This window comes from Nannobrachium achirus (assembly GCF_963921795.1).
Source record: "Nannobrachium achirus genome assembly, chromosome: 16".
Lineage (NCBI taxonomy): Eukaryota > Metazoa > Chordata > Actinopteri > Myctophiformes > Myctophidae > Nannobrachium > Nannobrachium achirus.
In genome coordinates, this window is record NC_137823.1 from 44,240,639 (window position 1) to 44,260,284 (window position 19,646).

The following is a 19,646-nucleotide window of genomic DNA, read 5'->3' on the forward strand; positions in this document are numbered from 1 at the left end:
AACACTGGGTCGGGATCCATTTGTGGGTCGCGGACACATTCTTATGGGGCCCTTAATCTTTTTTCCTATATTTTGTTTTTAATTATTATTTATTTCAAAACATTTTCAAAAAACATTCCCATAAAAAATTATTCAAAACAAATTCAATTATTTTTTTCAATAATTTCATAAAGAAATGTAATTAAAGAAAACATTTTGGGGTTCAGTGTCTTGCTCAAGGGCACTCAAGTGTCTTGATATGATACCAGGAGGAGTGGGGATTGAACCAGGTGTCCTCTGACTCTTAGACAAGCACTTCACTTGCATTGCTACACTAAAAACAATATTGCAATTGTATATGAATATTGGTTCACCGTAATATATAAATATTTGAGACCGAAGGTCGCACTTTAGTATGAGAAATGGCACATCATGTCTCCGGCCGTCTGTCAGAGTGTGCTTTTTTACTGTCTATGGGTTTGCCGCTCTGACATCACGCTCTGATATGGAGGCCACATCGACCACATTTCACAATTCAATGTACTCTTACCACTAGGCTGGTGGTTGTAAAATGGTTCTATATGCTCCTGTAGAACCCCCGAGTATATATGCAATCACTCTAGTTTTAGTAAAAACACGTTTTAATCAAGATCGCACGGAGAAGAACTGCATTTCCCACACTGCTAAACATGTACATCCGGTGAAATCGACGTCTGTGATTGGTCTAGCTTCTTCTTCTTTCATGTATCTTGCGGTTACCGCGGAAGTAGCTACTGCCCCCTGTCTTCCCGGCGGATTATTGCGCGTCAGCAGAACGCCGTGAGCGATCGTCTTTCTTTTACAAATATGATGCACTATGTTAAGGATGACGATAAGAGCGTCCACAGAGATGACAATCACTACATTTCAGGCCATATGCTGGCCTGGATAACTAAACTGAGCGTGATTTAAGGGCTTTATTTCAGGAAACAACAACAACATTCGCAATGCATTCTGGGAGTGTAGTTTCCGCAATTTTAAAAATAATGATGTACACAGTCTTGTACCCTGCCCTTTTTTTCAGCTTTCTAATTAATCTTTGCATTCAAAAAAATGTGAATATTGACATGATCCCTCTCCAGCCGAGGTGGCTTTGTCCAAGGCTTAAAAACGTTTAAATAAATACTTTATGAAATGTCTATGGAAGAAATGAATGCGGAAAACGCTTCCGACACCAGAGTGAGGACGGGGTGGGGCTTCAACTGCGATGCTCTATATGGCCAAGACAGATGGCCAAGACAGTCCATATCTGTGTGGCTAGTTCTACAGACAGAGATCTCCATATATGGGCATAAAAGGATTGTATGTATGATGTCAGATGTCATAGACGTCATAGGACTTTCACATAACAAATAAGCATGTTTGGGGTCTCACAGCATATCTCCATATACAGTACATGGATCTCCATATATGGGTACCAGGGGTCTCCATATATGGGTAACTGGTCTGATATATCACTGGCCAGATGGCCAATACATGGCACCACCTCGCCCTTTGGGGCGAGGTCGCTTGTCACCCTTAGACATCTTACTGGTAATAAATAGTTTATCACTCTAATATATAAATATTACAGGGACATATCATTATAGCACAGCTTGATATGCTGCCCTGCTTATCTGAAGCTTGAAGCTTGCCTGTTTGGTAAAGCTTGCTGCTGTATGTCATAGCCAGATTAAGCTGCTTGCTTGTTTGTCTGTAGTAAACCTCTAAGTTAATGATTAGTTTCAAATAGCACTGGCTTGTGATGCTAATTGTATGGGACTTGTTGACAGTTATGAACACACACTGCAATATACAGAGTGTTGTCAGAATGTTATGGCCAAGAGGCCAAGCCATTGGGCTTGTGTCACCTCAAGTGGCAGGTTCACAGAGGCAGATCAAAGTTATTAGTGGGGGAACAGCGTGTGGGGAAGGGGGGGGGGGGGGGGGCTGTGCTGTAGACCCAAACAGTGGGTCGGGGCCCATCTTTGGGTCGTAGACCAATTTGTATGAGTTGCGAGTAAATATCCCCTTATTATTGTCTACTACATAAAAAAAAAAATATATATATATATATATATATATATGTCATAGTCTAATAGAGAACCAGCACGTTCAAGACGCGGAGCGTTCGCCGTGCGGTGCCGGGGCGGCGCCGGGGCGGCGCCGGGGCACCCACAGCAACGTGTTCCAGGCGGAGCCTGGCGGAGCCCCAGACACGAAGCCCAACCGAGTTACGAAGCCCCCCTGTATCCACGAAGCCCCAAGCGGCGCGAAGGCCAGCGGTCCTTGGTCCTGCTCTTCGCCCCCGAGCGCCGTAGGCGCGAGTGGCCGCGAAGAGCGGGCCAGGGCCGCGCGGCCGGCGGAGCGCCGCGCGAGTTACGAAGCCGTGGTGGACGCAATCGTTATATTAATATTTGCCCAGGCCGTAAGGCCTGGGCAAGCGCACGATAATGGCTAAGCTAGGCTAGGCTAGGCTAGGCTAGGCTAGGCTAGGCTAGGCTAGGCTACGTAAACAACGTCGCAAATATAGTCGCAAACGAGTGACGTCAGCGCCTTCACTAGTAAATGCATAGAGTATGAGTGAATGGCTGTCGTACGCCACCTGGTGGTGATTAGTGTGTGGTGAACTACAAAACGAGCGCTCTTACAATGAACGTCCTGGGTTACCCAAACATCCTGTAACATATATACTGTATATGTTATTTAAACGAAATAGGTTAAAACAATTCCAATATTTTTCTAAAGTATTTCATAAACTAGAAAGATGCAGTTCCGAGAAATTATATATATAATAATTTTCCCATTCAAGTCAATGGGGTTACTTTATAGAGTAACTTTTAACCAATGAGGAAGCTGCAAAAACTGCTTTTAGCCAATGAGGAAGCTGCATAAAGGTGACGCTACAAGAATGCTGCTTCCTCATTGGCTAAAACAATAGTGTGTAATACTATAATAGTGTGTAATACACTTTTTTCTTTTTTTTCTTTTTTTTAAGAATCTGTGAAAATAACCGATCTACAGGCTCACAACGCGGGAAGCGACTCATTGTGACCTTGTAGATCTGCTCTTTTCACTGATTCACTGATTCTTCTGGCAAACGTCTTAATTTCTCTTTTGGGTCTTGAGCTAAAAGGTTTGGGAACCACTGTACTAGATGCTCTAATCTCCCTCAATGAGGAGCATCAGTGGCCAGCGTCCGTTATTATGACAGCTATTCTACTTACAGTACCTGATGTTTAACGAGCTTCATAAGGGGACTTCCACAATGATGGTGATATTTTGTATCTAATCTTTTCCAGACAACATATTTGTTAGACCATTACAGTTAATGGAAGAATTGGATTTAAATGAGCAGCATGCTGGTATGGGCCTGGTTAGCTGAGGGAAATGGCACAGAGTTAACTACATGTCATGAACCCTAGCCGCCAATTCTGGGGCAAACATTTGGCAAAAATCGCTTGTAGAGCTTGTAGATTTGCTGTAGCGCAGGGGTCTTCAAGGGGGTCCGGGACCCCTAGGGGGTCCTCAGAGTTACTACAGGGGGTCCTCCAAATCTTTGTGTTATAGAAATCTTTTTTTTCTTCTTTTTTTATATTAACCACTTGAACCCTAGCATCCACATTCTGAGAACTTTAGCCAAAAATAGCAGATCTACAAGCTCACAACGCCTCGCAGTGCAAGGTGTTGTGAGCTTGTAGATCGGCTATTTTCAGCGAAGAGTTCTGGTGTAGAGGAGAAAAAGAGCAGTCTAAGTACAGAGTGAAAGGTCAAGTATATAAAGTATTGACGGTTCAAGTGGTTAAATATCTGAAAACACAAATTGACATGAATCCAAAATACACTGATGATTAAGGTTGTGGGGGTCCCTGCTTCATCTCTCTCTCCACTAAGGGGTCCTTGGCCTGAAAACGTTGAAGACCCCAGGTAGACTCTGGCTAAGTATACGTATAAGGTGGTTAAGTTAACAGAGCTCTATGTTACACCACACAACTTCTTGACCCAGGTAGAAAAGACCAGTGCATTGTTGCGTTTTTTGCACATCCCACAACCTTTATTAGAATCGCCCCAAAAAATAGTGTGTTTGTCCCTTTGTCCATTGGTCCATCTGTAACTCCACGTTCAGCAGTTGCTCAATTGTCTAAAAAACATAATACAAAAAACAATAACGCATGTACCTTGCCCAACATCAACTTCATCACCTTCAGATGTGTCTCTACTTCTCATAATCCCAAAATGTTTAAAATTTTTCCGCCACCTTTTGCCCTGTAGGCGCCATATATTGCGCAATCCTTAGTTGTCTGGCGACGCGAATCACGTCACAAATGGGCGTAAACACAACGCACTCCAAGTCTCCAACTGCCGGGGGGAGCATCATGGTCTCTGGAGTGGAGTCACACCACACAAACGAGCAACCTTAATACCTATTTAATTTTGTCCGGGGGGGGGGGGGGGCAATACGAGAGAGAGAGACACGAGATGCGAGAGAGAGAGACACGAGATGCGAGAGAGAGAGAGAGAGAGAGAGAGAGAGAGACACGAGAGAGAGAGACAGAGAGCGTATATACTTTACCCTTTCTGACTTTCCTGCAATGACAACCTTAATGCAGCTAGCAACAAAGGACCTATCTAATTTCGTCATGTGCCCACATGTGTCATAATTAATCCCACAATAACTATTCCACTCTGTCTTTCTGTGCGCATGGTCGCATTTCCCTCGGAACACTCCGGACACGGGACTGTAATCATCATGTATAGGTCTATAACCCAAGAGGACCTGTTAGGACCCGTACTGTGTGTGTGACGTGTGTGTACTTTCTGCTTTTTATGCAAACTATAAAGCAAGCAAGCAATCAATCAATGTGTGTGTGTGTGTGTGTGCGCTGGCGTGCGCTTCTGCACTATATGATCAGGATACGTAACGAAGTGGATTTGTGTTTAACGTGCGTGCTGTGCTGTGTTTAGGCTGACCTGGGATCAGATTCAGGTCCGTTATTACTATTAGCCGCGAGGCAGGGACATGAACATTTCTGCCTGTCAATCAGTTAAGCGCACGCCGCACAGCTGCCGTGAGTGAGGGATCTCGGTACATGAAAGGGGATTTTAATAATGATTTACTGGTCGGATCTCTCGGAACCTCGGAAATAAAAGGATTTCGGGACAACATGTCACGGGTTTCGGTCTGTAAAAAAAGAAAGAAAGTCGGAACGGGACGGAATCGGACGAAATTTGACGGTACTTTCGGTTCGCTTTTTTGGACCCGTGAAGACCTCTACTCAGAACGCCTTTGAGAGGGAGAGGGGTAGAGGGGTAGAGGGGCGGCTGATTCGGAGTATAACAGCAACATCAGTGGATGCTGAGTTGCAAAACTACTCAAATGTTTTTACTTAGGTAAAAGTACTCTCCCTCCCATGCCCTACTCGATCCTATCCTCTTAAGCTATGAACAACAACGTGTGTAGAAATTACCTAAAACAAACAACATCTGTGTAGAAATGACATAAACATGATTTAAAACATCAAAACATCGCATGCACCGTTTTCTATAGTTCACGATTCGGTGTATAACACCAACGGCAACGTCCGTTGACGCTGCGAGTGGAAAAGTAGGCTACTGAAATGTTTCTACTTAGGTAAAAGTACTCTGTTACAAGTAACGTGTGTGTTCGAATGTGTTACTTGAGTAAAAGCACAAAAGTATTAGGCTACCGATGCCAAAATCATTCCATGTTCTACAACAACTTCATAATTAAAAAAATATATATATATTCAACAGTAGGCCTACCATTGTACACTTTATTTCAACATAATATTTAACTTTGCCTTTCCTACTACACTACACATCCCATGCCACCTAAACAAACGCCCAGGGGGTGCTTTTTTTCTATCTTATTATAACCCACCCAGCCACAACAGAGCAGGCCACCCTGTACCTGAGGGGTTTGTATTTCTGAAACTATTGTATATATCTTGCAGACTCAACATTTTACACCATTTTGCATTTTGGAACAAACTGCATATTTAAGGGGGCTTTTTTCTAGTTACTGGTAATAGAATTGACTACAGTGACCGGTTGTAGAACCACAGTAGTGATCTCTGTGTTGTCTTGTGACCCGTGGGGCCTGCAGTTTGGGTGCATTCAGGTCAGGAAAACAAACCTGAGCTCAGATGGGCGTGGGTAGATTACGCTGTAAAAAGTTCTTCAAAGTTCCTCATATTGTTGGCTCATGTATAATACTGTAGTTGCCTCTGCCAACAGAGTTAGACGGGGTTATGTTTATGCCCTATATTTGTTTGTCTGTCTGTTAGGGTTAGCGATGAAAAACACTTTGGCGAATGATCGGTAGAATCTCAAAGAGATGATTAATGTTTGGTTCAGGTCAACGTTCAAGGCTGCACATAAGATCAAATATTGTAGGTATTATGTCTAGTTGGATACTTAATTAATAGTTTTCACCATGCCAGCCAATTGCAATGTCAATGATGCTAGCATGTGTGGGTGACACCATAATTGCCCCATGCATCACTCATTTGTGAAAATTATTTATCTTTCTTGGTTATGGTTATGTGGCGGGAGCTACATACATCAGATGCCCTCACCCTGGCATAGAATAGGATTTTATTTGGACAACGTTTTCGATCTTCATCAAGGTCATAATCGACACGAGATCGAAACATTGTCCATTTTTTTGTACCTTTGTACCTACCTCGGTGTGCGGGCTCTATCCATTTTGATACTATATAGCCTCTTAGCTCAGTACCCACCCGTCGATGTGTGTTGCCTAAGTTTCCTTTCATAGAATAGGATTAAACAAGTTTTATCCGATTTCATCTAAATTCTGGTTACAGGTAGTTCTTTCTTAATAAGGAGGTTATTCCAAAGCATTTGACCAATCTACTGCTTCTCACGTTGTTTATTTTGGAATTGGACAAATCGATGATTGAGTTCATTTATCCCAATAAATCAGATTACAATCAGACACAAAAATCACTGAACAGGTTATATAAAATAAAATAACTCAGAAGACCATTGTTTCTTTTTAATTTCCCAAATATAGAGCAATTTGAGATGCTTTTGGATGTTTTTAGAAGCACATCAGGAGATATACAGAACATGGGTGTGGGTGCCCAGATTATGCCCATACAGTATGTCACTGCTACCAGGGCAAATCATATCTCAGTACTATGTGCAAATGTACTGCAAATATGGAGATAATTAGTTTTGGTGGCCCTGGCCCTGGTGGCAAAGGTCACCTTTTCTGTTAATTCTGACCAGAATGAATGAGCCACCCTACTGCTCATATGGGGTTAAACGTTCGGTCATGTAGGAAGGGGCCAGGGGTGTCAAAACTCATTTTGGGTCAGGGGCCTGATTGGGCAAAATTCAATACACTCTGCACGCTGCTTTTGCGAATGTGTGAGCTGCCTTCTTTTTCAACCTTCTTTCATGTGTTGCAGTCTCTGCTTTAACCCTTCTTGTACCTATCCCGGACAAGTTCGGGATTTTTTCAATCCAATACAATGTTTTTTTTTGCTATTTTACTTACCCTGAGCTGCTTGTAGAGATGTGGGTGGTCCTGGCTCGTCCTACGCTTCCCAACGACCGAGTCTAGATGGTCCGACGATTTATTCCATTGAAAATGGTTTAGAATAAAGTTTAGAGCCCCCCCAAAAAAACTGAATCTATACTGTCGGCGGCGCGACGTATTCCGGGGTGCCTATCCCGATCTAGTCCGGGATTTTTAAGAAAATGAGTTAATTAATCCGAGGCCTCAACGAAGCCCCGGTCTAAATGTCCATCCATGCCCCGGGCCGCGATTCTGTTTACATCGGCCCGTAATCGGGTAACGCCGCCGCACCGCGCCGCCGACTCCAATACAAACTCACATCTTTAGAGACCTTTTCTCTGAACTGTGTTAGGGTTAGGGCAGCGACAACGTTTTTTTGCGGCTAAATAGCTTCCGATCGGGCTTCTAAAAAATAAAGAAGCCAATAGCTAACTGTTAGCTCACTTCCTCCGGTCTTCGTTCATAACCGTGTTTGCAGTGAAAGCCCAAGCCACTTCTGCCTGTATACCCGAAAGTTAGAGCGAAGGCCTATGGAGAAATGTCTGGCACTCTAGCGGCACCTTGTGGCCCCTGGCAGTAAGTGGGTTAAGTACAGGTTTCACTTTACAAATTTAGAAGATTTATCATCATTATTAACTTGTAGTCATCGGCAACAAGATATTTGTGATAAGAGAATAAAAGCAGATGCTATCTGTTTATTTTGGTAGCTCATAACCAGTAAGACGCCTAAAGACGAAAGGTGACCTTGCCCTAAAGGGTGAGGTTGTGCCATGTCTTGGCCATCTGGCCAGTGTGGCACAGAGTCACAGTGATGTCACAGTGATGTGGACATCAGGGATCTCCATATATGGGCATAAAAGGGACAGAGTCACAGTGATGTGGACATCAGGGACCTCCATATATGGGCATACAAGGGATTTGGTTCCCCTGGCATCACAGGAATCTCCATATCTCTAGTGGGTTGCCATTTTGGGTTGTTTCAATGACCCGTTCTACTAGCTGGTAAATGGTAGGGCTGTCTTCGACTCAGGATTTATCAAGTCGATTCGAGTCGCGGGGGTTAATCCGACGCGTCGACGAATCGTTTGTGTAAAAAAAAGAAAAAAAAAAGAAAAAAAAAAAAAAGTTGTGCTTTAATGACTGGAGAGGAGGCGCGACCGCGACGCATTGATAGAGTACTGGTACAACAGCTGTTGTAAACCACTATGATTGGTGGATTCTCTGCTTTGAAAACTGCCTGGTTGTAATGATTGTATGCCTCTCCAAGGCTAAAGGAACAGGGCTAAAGCGCTAGCATGCTAACGATTTAGCCCTGTTCCTTCAGGAGGAAAAACAACACCAAAGTAGGCTAAAGGTAACAATAATGTAACATCACTGCGTCGATGCAGAGCGGCACACGGCTGCATCACAATGCAAGCAAATTGTCATAATCTAAAACTTTTTAAGAAGTCCTCTACTCCACCGCAGTCCTCTGCCTTAGACCACCACCACAGAGCCACACTCAGCGAGTCAGCGGCAGTGAGTGAAAGTGAAAGCGCATCGCGCTGCTGCTTCTTGGTCAGCTTTAACAAGTAGAATAACAACAAGTCGACGCATTTCCTTTCAAAGCGGTTAACTTCAAAATAAGAGCACCTTGTTATATGATCAAGGCAACTTTCAAGTCACGTGAACTGGTTTTATTTTTAAGTCTAGTTGCAAGCAGTAGGAAGTATGGACTAAATAGGAAGAACATGACAGTCCAGCGCTCTCATACCGCACCGGTGTGATAAAAAATAATATATTTTTGACGGCTCGACTCAAACAATTGGCGTCGATTCCGGGGGCTTAAAACGACGCGTCGATTCGTCGAATTTTTGAAGACACCCCTAGTAAATGGTAGCTATTTAAAGCTACAATTTAATTGTAATATTAGCAGACACAAACAAAACAAATTGTAAATGTAGGCTACACAATTTACACCTAATGAGTACAGCTCAGTATAGGCGCACAGCTCCAAATACTTGGAAGCTTGACCAAAAATAGAAAAGTAGAGTCCGCATCCGCACACTAAATCATTATGCTTCCAGGAATTTTATTGGATTACCACCACCAAGGTGATATTTTGAGTGTCTTCTTAAACAAGTCAGCCAACGCTTATGAGAGGGAAACTAATGTGTCTGGATTATGGCTTCTGTAACTCGCTATTCAGACATAATCTTATCCTTGCTAAATTGTAAGTATTCACATTAGGACACACACAAAACCGTTGAAGAAAGAATGTGTGACATTGATGTGACATTGGCGAAAATAATAGATTATATTCTAAAAGTTACTCTATAAAGTAACCCCATTGACTTGAATGGGAAAATGCAAAAACCCTTTATTGTAGTGAAGTGCTCCCACAGGGCCTCTTTCTTCTTCAAACACTTCCACGATGTAAGGTAATATAACAGTCAAGTCAAAGTACTAAGTGTCTGCAAATGCCCCAAATTTGGACATGTCTAATGTCACATTTTCAGATGTCAAAGCTTCTGTTAAATGGCCTAATTCTAAATTGTCAGTACCTGGGCTGGCAACCCTGGGGATACCTAAATATTCAGGACCCAATTCTGAGGGTGTGGGGGGGGGGGAAAAAACATCAGCTGGTTTGAGTTAGTGAGTTTGAGATGTTGTGACTTTGATTAGCTGATCCTACATGCTGTTTTTAGCCCGGAGGAGAGTTCTTAAAACTGAATGTCTCAGTGAGTAGTAACAAACTCTATTAAATCTTTTGCTTGACTGATGCTTAAGTTGAAGTAGAAGCCAGTTGATTAGATTTTTATTCACCAGACCCGTCAGATATAGTAACTAAAAGCTGGTATGTCTCTAATAGCTTCTGTTTGTTTATGATTCACAGTCCCTTAACACATTTGTCTTGTCAGATGTAAGTAAGAGAAACCTTTTAAAGTAATGACATGATTCCATTTGGCCATCTTGAAAAGGTAAATCTCCTACAAATCTTGTAAAAACACGACCAAGAGGAAACACCAGCCTACAGATACAGTCCTGCTTCTATATTAAAGGGATGCTAGTATTGTTTCTATTAGCCGCAAGCAACTTGGATGCTATACACTCGTAAAACAACTCTAGATGCCAGATAGGATTATAGCATCTAAGTTGTAAGGCTAATTCCATGTGCAGCCAGCAGACATAAATCTTAAATACATTTTATGGTTTTGTGTCTCTGAAATGCCCCTGAAAGTGTGCTGAAAAGTTTATCCCAGTTATGTCACTGGGATAACATCTACGAATATGGAAACTGCAGCACTTACTTAATGGTTTTAGACGCTACCCTCGTTGGCTGTGACATGTCCTTGTTCTCTGTGTTTATGGCTAAAATGACAACAGAAAATACGAGGTTGAGACTGATTATGCCAGATTGCCATGAAATGCATCATGGGGGATCGTGGATCGAATGGTTGGAACACCAATAAGATAATGATATACTTGGGGACATTAAAGTGAGATAAGATATACAGTACTTTCATTTAGGGCACAGAGAGAAACAGGACCTTTCTCTGTCAACATGTACCAAATCATAAATATGTTTGTTTCTGTAGAATATGATAACCATCAACAATAAACATATCACATCAACAGTCCCTTTTAAAGTGTGACATAATCCCCATAAACGATGATGATGATTTATGTTTCAAAGCTGTTTCTGATGGACTGTGCCTTTCCCAGATACCCATTGTGGAGAAGATCAGGACGATAGCCCAGAAAGTGTATGGTGCTGACGACATTGAGCTTTCCACAGAGGCCAAAGCCAAGATAGATTACTACAACCAACAGGTGAGATCACTGTCACTGCATGGATGAGTCATGCTGATTAGCATTTTTTTCCTCACAATCATTCTCTTTCTTTCACTTTCCTTCACAAACAAAAACCATTGAGTTTTCTTCTGTGCTACAACACCCAGGGCTATGGTCAACTGCCTATCTGCATGGCCAAGACACACCTGTCCCTGTCCCACATGCCGGACAAGAAGGGGGTGCCCACCGGATTCACTCTGCCAATCAGGGATGTTCGTGCTAGTATCGGGGCTGGCTTCATCTACCCACTAGTGGGCACGGTGAGTGGTTAACAACACTTCCTAAAAGCAGGTTGATTAGGGTGTCATGCTTGGGGTGACAACCTAATCAAGGGTACCATGCCTCCATGGCCTCATGTTTGAGTACTTTCTGACAACATTACACAAGTACAAGCGTTACATCTTCAGTGTGTGGCTGTCCTAGGCATAAATCGAGTGCTGTTTGACCAAATGACTTCAAACTTGGTATGTGTGGCCAAGTGAGAAAAAACAGAGTTTCCTGAGTTTTAAATTAATTAGATTTGATTAAAAACAATCCTAGCTGTAAGCTACTACTGATTATGGCTGAAATGTCAGAAATTATGCCATGGTGGTACAACAACTAGAGCTACCAACACATAAACCACTACTTATGTTTAATCACAATCACAAAAAGTGATTATGTACACAGACAGTACATGGGTTGAGTGTGGTGTTCATTTAAACAACCTCTCCTATGCTGTGAGCTGTTCTGTGTTTTGTCCAGCTGTGGCTCCAGAGATGCTGTCCCTCTAATCGTATCCCCGGCGCCAGAAATGCCTGGAATTTCTGTTAACTGTATGTGCGAGTGGGTGGTTGGATAAGTGTGTGTGTGTGTGTGTGTGTGTGTGTGTGTGTGTGTGTGTGTGTGTGTGTGTGTGTGTGTGTGTGTGTGTGTGTGTGTGTGTGTGTGTGTGTGTGTGTGTGTGTGTGTGTGTGTGTGTGTGTGTGTGTGTGTGTGTGTGTGTGTGGTGAGTTTAGAATGACCTCTTGAGTAAGGATTGACTGCTGAGTAGATATGAATGAAGGCTTTGATTGATTGATTGATTGATTGAATACTTTATTAACATGCTTATTAACTGTACAGTCAGGTTATGCTACAAGGATAACACAAAAAGCCCTGGTGGCTTGTTTCCATCGTTGTTCATTGTATTCAATTCATCAATAATACTGTACATGATACAGACAATACAATACATACTACTTGCGCCCTGCTGTGTTGTCTGACTGCTGCCTTTCAATCAAGTAACTCTTACTAGCTTAATTCAAACCCAAAGTAAGGCCAATTTGATTTTTTTTAAATAAATGTAGTGATTTTTGTTGTGTAGTTGTTACTTTGTCTCGTCTTTGAAGAGCAACTCAAAAATAAAACCGCTATTTGAGCTGCTGTTGGCAGCAGCCACTAACGGGGATCCAGATAACCCTGCCATTGGGTTAAGGGCCATTCACACTGAGCACTGTAACTATAACAAGTATATTTTAAATATCATTCTGTAGTCAAGTGGATGGCAGTGTTCACACTGACAAAAAGAAAAATACAATGGTGAACAATACAGTTATAGTTATCTTCATAGCTATCGCGTGCCTGGTGGGAGTGACGCTTTAGGCAGAGCTGGAGTTCACTACATGGAGCTGCAGTGGGCTGGGCAGGAAGGAAGCAACTTCCTGAGTGCGCTGGGCCCCTGCCGTTTCACCAGCGTGCCCCGAGGGGTGTACTTTGATAGGCTGAGGCCGAGGTGTCACACCCTGGGCATGCTGGGTAGGGGCGGCGGGTGGCCCGATGTGGCGTCTCTCCAATCTCCCACCTCTGACTTTGATCTCCAAAACCACTGGCACGTTGACGACCCCTGAACTGTGACTCCTGACCCAAGGGAATTTCTTGTTGGTTTTCTTAGTTCTTTGTCTGCCCGCCTTGTCTGTAGATTGGATTTTTTTTCTTTTTTTTACATATTGGACGGAGCAATTATCGGCTTGTTCTGATGAACCTCAGTTGAACCTGAAGCTGTGTTCAATGTAATGATATGTAATACCTAAAATGTGTAAACTAAATCAGTGGTTTTCAACCTTTTCAATGATCATTATTTATTCAGCATTTGAGCCATAAAAATTTGATTAGATTTATATATATTTTGTTATATTTTGTTAATGTTGGATAAGATTTTGTCCATAATTCCATGATGCATTGATACCTTTCCATGATGTATTGGTACCATAGGAGAGATAACGCAGGCAAACGTTGGTCAAAATAACAATTCTTCTACATTCTCTTATAGAGGGTATGCGCGTGACATCATCATCATACCCGGAAGTTATGCACCTACTGAGATGTTTAATGCAACGCTAAACAACGTTAAACTCACTTTGCCACTTGATTTGCCATTCACTTTATGCATACGCTTACCCTCTATTGTGTAGACTTCGTGTAAATTAAGTAATGCAGATGTTTAACCATACTTTAACTCTTGAGAGCTTAAAATGAAAACCAAATGGATCCGGAAGGGTCCATTTGGTTTAATTTTACTCTCAAGAGTTAAAGATCTATAAGGGCCCATTTGGGTACCAACTCTCCATCATTTAGCAGGGGACCACCTGGAACCCCCTCAGGGACCACTGCACTGGTTGAAAACCACTGATCTAGATGAAACTTTGTGGTTATTTTGATCTTTTAGTCAAAGTCCAAACATATTGTGTTTTGACCATTTATTTTGTCAAGAGTCATTGCTATTCGGTGAGGTCACGATAGATCCGACTAGTCCAGCACACACCCTGAGGCAATGGGAAATGTGTGTGCGAAAGGAGGAGAAGTAGTAGATTTGAAGTGGGGAGTTGAGGGTCTTTGCTGGGTGAGGAGGAATCAGGAAGGGGCCTATGTCATTCTACAGATATGTGAGGGAGGGCTCACATGCAGAACAATAGGACTCTGTAGAATTCACATCCCGTTAGGGCTGCCTCTATCCGACCATAAATCCCAGAATAGATCAGATTTATAGAACCTCTCCTCCTCGCGAGCTATTCCACAAGGCCATAAAGTGTGAAGGTTCTACCAGTTGTAGCTGAGGGACTCCAGTTACAGCTGAAGAAAGATAACCTTGATATGTGACTCTTTTGTTGTTCTATTTGTTTTTGATGTAAGTTGTACAGAAACATCCTATTGACTGCCATGAGTTAGAATGTATTTTTTTGTTTAATATATTTCTGTAATAAATGTATTTCCAGTCAACATTGTGCAGTTAGGTTGATTGCTACCTAACCATGCTCCAACCTGCTGTAGGATGAAAAGTAATGGTCAAATGTTTACAACTTACCACTGTGAAGTTCAAAGAGCTCCCCTAGGGAAGCATACCCTCACCTAGGTCAGAGTTCAGTCCTGATCAGATCCACTCCGGTCCTAGACCCGTCAGTCAGACTATTTCCCAACTCCAGCCATATTGTGTAGTTATACACAGATTCTTCACTATGATTGACAGTAAGGTAAACTAACCCATTAATGTATCTTTGATTTATTTGTTTAGAAATTTTCCCCCAAGTCACACTGTGTTAATCTCACCTGTTAATAGAATATCATCCATCAAGCTGTATTGACAAGCTGTAACCCTATCCCAATCAAAATGTTTCATAGATTGCTCACTAGAGCAGATGTATTGTAATCACCAGCATCTGTTACAACGATAATCCAATTTTGATCATAATTTGACCTAATGGGTCAACGGTCAGTCAAGGGCACGGTCAGTCTAGGGCACAGCACAAGGTTGAAGTTGAGCCTCATGCTTATGTTACCTGTATGTGTCCATGGGTCTAACATTCGCATCTGAGTGTATTCTAGTTTCTTACTCCACTATTTCAATGTCGGCTTGTCTGTCTGTCTGGCCAATAACTTTCCCTAACAAGATACTTTGGAAAGCCAGTGGCTGGATTGCCATGTGCACCTTCATACTCCCTGGAGGATGAACCCTGCTGATTTGAGTTGTAAAATTGGCATAGTGACAGCTTTATTGGATTGATTCCAATTAGCCAAATGCTAATCTATGTGGATTTCTCTTTCCCCTGGAGAGATATAGTTTGTTGATCCAGACACACTCATCCAGTACAGTGGAGGGGGATACTGATAATCAGAATCGGATTATGTTGTCTCTTTCAAGTTTTCCCAGACAGTGGTGTATTGTGTTTGACAATAACGGCGGGAATTTCTTGGCAGAGCAGAGATTCAATTTTTAGACATGGAGTGTTCTGTGTTCTACAAGCTACAACACGTTTTTAGGATGAAGAGGGGGAAAGACAAACACATCTTTTGTAGCTTACAACCTTTATTCCCATTTTTTGGTTTCACAAGGTGGCCATTTTGCTCCCGTCATACTCAGGGTAGGGGGTGGGAACCTATGAGTAGAGTAAAATATAAATATATATATATATACATAAGATGCATGATTAAAAGAAATGGTAATTGAATGAGGCAGTTAAAATAGCAGCAGATATAGCAACAGATATAGAAACGGTCTCAAATAGTCTCATGTGCAGGTGAGACATCGTTCAGCAGCAGATATAAGACATCAAGACAAATGACAGTGCCAGTAGCAGCGCTAGCAGTAGCGGAGCACACCTGTGTTGTACAGTATACACACACAAAAAGTAGTCCTGTGTCATCAGGACAGCCTGGCAACAGGAGGCCTCCACGCTTGTTCAACAGTCTCATGGTAGCCAGGTGGAAACTGTTCAGAAATCTAGTGGTATAGCTTTGGAAATACATTGGTAGCACATGACACTGTGGAAGTGAGTGTCCAAGACATCAGAGACACATACTTCCCACAGATTACTTCCCACAGATTACACACACCCAAAGTGAGTTTGAAATGACCAACGACAAAAGAAACTCCCATACTGTGTTATGTGTTTTCCCAAAGACACAGTCTCTGACATGAAAGACAGAATTCTGGATCTTGTCAACAAACACCAAACGGTGAAAACCCTGATTCTACATACTGGCACATGTGACACAGAAGAAAAACAGTCAGAAATCTTAAAGGAGAATTTCAGGGCTCTATTCAACACATTGAGCTTCCTGAACAGTGACATAGAGCTATGGATCAGCGGTCCCCTACCGCCTATGAGAGGCACAGACGAGAATTTCAGCAGACTGTTCTCTCTGAGCAAATGGCTTTTAGCTGCATGCACCGACAAAAATGTGCATTTTATTGACAACTTCATTTTTTTCTTCGACAGAAGACACCTATTTGCTGATGAACGGCAACTAAATAAGCTAGGAGCAAAGCTATTTTTGCAGAATGTTTTCCATGCTCTGGCCTTGGCCAGAACACAACAATCCAAAACAACAGATTGTGATGAACAACTCTTATCTGCAACCCACGAAGAATCCATAACAAGAGATAGTGTTATGGTTACTGAACTGCCCCCCTCGGCCGAGGGGGGAACGGCCTTGGTGAACGGAGGAGCTACCGTTGTCCCTGCCCTCCCTGACGAGGAACTGATTATGGTGAACGGAGGAGCTTCCGTTGTCCCTGCCCTCCCTGACGAGCATGACAGTATGGTTACTGAACTGCCCCCCTCGGCCGAGGGGGGAACGGCCTTGGTGAACGGAGGAGCTACCGTTGTCCCTGCCCTCCCTGACGAGGAACTGATTATGGTGAACGGAGGAGCTACCGTTGTCCCTGCCCTCCCTGACGAGGAACTGAATATGGACAACATCTCCGCTGAAGAGTGGAGTAGACGAATGAATGCAGAGTTGGAGTCACTCAGGGAAATGTTCGAAGAGGACAGTAATGAAGAAGAGTTTTGTGGATTCCCTGCTTCAGCCGTGGCTGGCCCGAACAGTGAGCAAAGTGAACTGGCAACTGACAACGGAGAGTTGACAGAGGAAGAGGAGGGGGCGGGTACAACCGCCCCATCACCCCAATCCTCCTCTTTCTCCCTATCTCCAATGCCTCTTCTAGAATTCACGAATGGAATGAATGAACTCATTAACACTGCGTTAAAAATGACCCCGGCCAGACACACGGTCAATGGCCCGGCGGCACAACCACCACAGGACAAACGCCCGGCACCACAACCACCATCCCTGAAAACGCCTGAAATTGCCCCGGCCGTGCCCCAGAAATCTGTGGCCTGGGTGTTTTCGCCCCCACCCATCCCTCCACGACCACAACGACAGAAGACCCAGGCCTCCCAGCTGGACAATACGTTTAGCCGTTGATGTCAGCTGGGTCCATTATACCCAGCAACTAACGTATCTGGACCCGATGCTCCTTCAAGCGCTTTTATTAAGCAGGCTCACAACATTTCTACTGTAATTTCAAATAGAGAGTCCAGGATAAGCAGTGGCTCTGCTAATTTAGCTAACTTAACTTACATTCCCTGTAGGGGCTATAGTACAGTAAAATGTCATAAAATAAACCTGGCACTTTTTAACATCAGGTCACTTTTAAACAAGTCCTCCTCTGTAAATGATATAATCTGTGAAGCGAAATTAGATATAATCTTTTTAACAGAGACATGGCTGGGCAACGATGGAGCTTTTGCACTTGGCGTCGCCTGCCCACCAAACTATCACTTTATTCAATCAGTGCGCGAAGGAAAAAGAGGCGGAGGCTTGGCATACATTTTCTCTGACATTTTTAAATTCAAGTGCCTGTCCTTTGGAAGTTTTTCATCCTTTGAATATCAAGCTAACTTATTTGAGAGTCAATCCTCTGTTCTAATGATTACGATATATCGCCCACCAAAATGTAGCAAAGCCTTATTTCTTACAGAAATATCTGAACTTCTATCTATCTGTTCCACGGACTATGAGAGAACCCTTATTGCTGGTGATACTAACTTGCATGTGGACACTGTTACTGATCTTACAGCTATGAGTTTCTTACAGTTACTGCATTCCCTTGATTTTGATCAGCATGTTACCGGGCCAACCCACAATCAAGGCCACACCCTTGATCTTGTGATCTCTAAAGGGCTAAATATTTCTATGGACAGGATTATCGCTAAGCCTGATTTATCAGACCACTATTTACTGTGTTTTAATATGACTGTCTCTGATCTAGAAAAAAACAATAGAGAATATACTATAAAAAAAGGATTTTTCGGTTCCTCGGCAGCAGAAGAGTTTGCCAGCCTTCTTGCATGTGCACCCCGCCTTCCTGATATTCCCTCAGTAAATGATATGGTTCAACGTTTTAATCTTAAATTGGAGTCAGCTCTGGATATAGTGGCTCCTATGAAAACTAAAAAGAAATATAATTCCAAAGTAACACCCTGGATAAACGATCATATACGTTCACTCAAAAAACAATGCCGCAGAGCAGAGCGAGCTTGGAGAAAAAATAAATTAACTATCCACCTACAGATATTTAAGGCGTCAACAGCCACCTATAATAAAACCATGCGTCTGGCTAGGCAGGCCTATTTTTCCGGAATTATTAATGAGAATAAGAACAATGCTAGGGTCTTATTCTCTACCATTGAACGCCTTTTAAACCCCCCCCAGTCCTACAAGCAGTCACTCCCTGCCTCTAAAGCAAAGTGTAATGAGTTTGCATCCTTCTTTGACAACAAAATTGTTAACATTCGAGCTGGTATTATGAATAATACTGTCACAAATGCAAATGCGGTTAATGGTGCCATGTGTAAAAGCATCGATAAATCTAGGGGGAGCCTAGTATCATTTTGTGCAATTGATGAAGAGGAACTTCGTAAAACCATATCGCAAATGACATCGTCTTCTTGCTCGCTGGATGCAATACCCACGCCGTTTCTTAAAGAGGTTGTAGACTGTGTTATTGAAGATATCCTAAAAATAGTAAACAGCTCTATACAATCAGGTGTCTTTCCAGACTCACTGAAAACGGCTGTAGTTAAACCCTTACTCAAAAAACCCAACCTTGACCCGTCCGTGCTGGATAATTATCGACCCATCTCTAATTTGCCTTTTCTGGGCAAGGTCCTAGAAAAAATTATCTTTCATCAATTGGATGTGTTTCTGCAGAACAATAAGGTGCACAACAAATTCCAATCCGGCTTCAGGAAAGGACACAGCACAGAAACTGCACTTTTAAAAGTTATTAATGATCTTAGGGTGGCTGCTGATAACAAAGATGTGTCCGTTCTCCTACTGCTGGACCAATCGGCGGCTTTTGACACAATTGACCATACAATTCTAATACAACGTCTCGAACACTGGGTAGGACTGTCAGGTACAGCTCTGTCCTGGTTTTGCTCTTATC

General features: G+C 42.7%; 1 protein-coding gene across 2 annotated transcripts in view; it reads left to right on the forward strand.

Moving 5' to 3' along the window:
- The window catches only part of mthfd1l (methylenetetrahydrofolate dehydrogenase (NADP+ dependent) 1 like), a 75,268-nt gene that overhangs the window by 42,586 nt on the left and 13,036 nt on the right, over positions 1–19,646 (forward strand). For both annotated transcript variants that reach the window (XM_080745291.1, XM_080745292.1), the window contains 2 exons: positions 11,270–11,377; positions 11,506–11,658. In XM_080745291.1, coding sequence (XP_080601417.1) covers positions 11,270–11,377; positions 11,506–11,658 — 261 coding nt within the window. The remainder of the gene's footprint in view (positions 1–11,269; positions 11,378–11,505; positions 11,659–19,646) is intronic.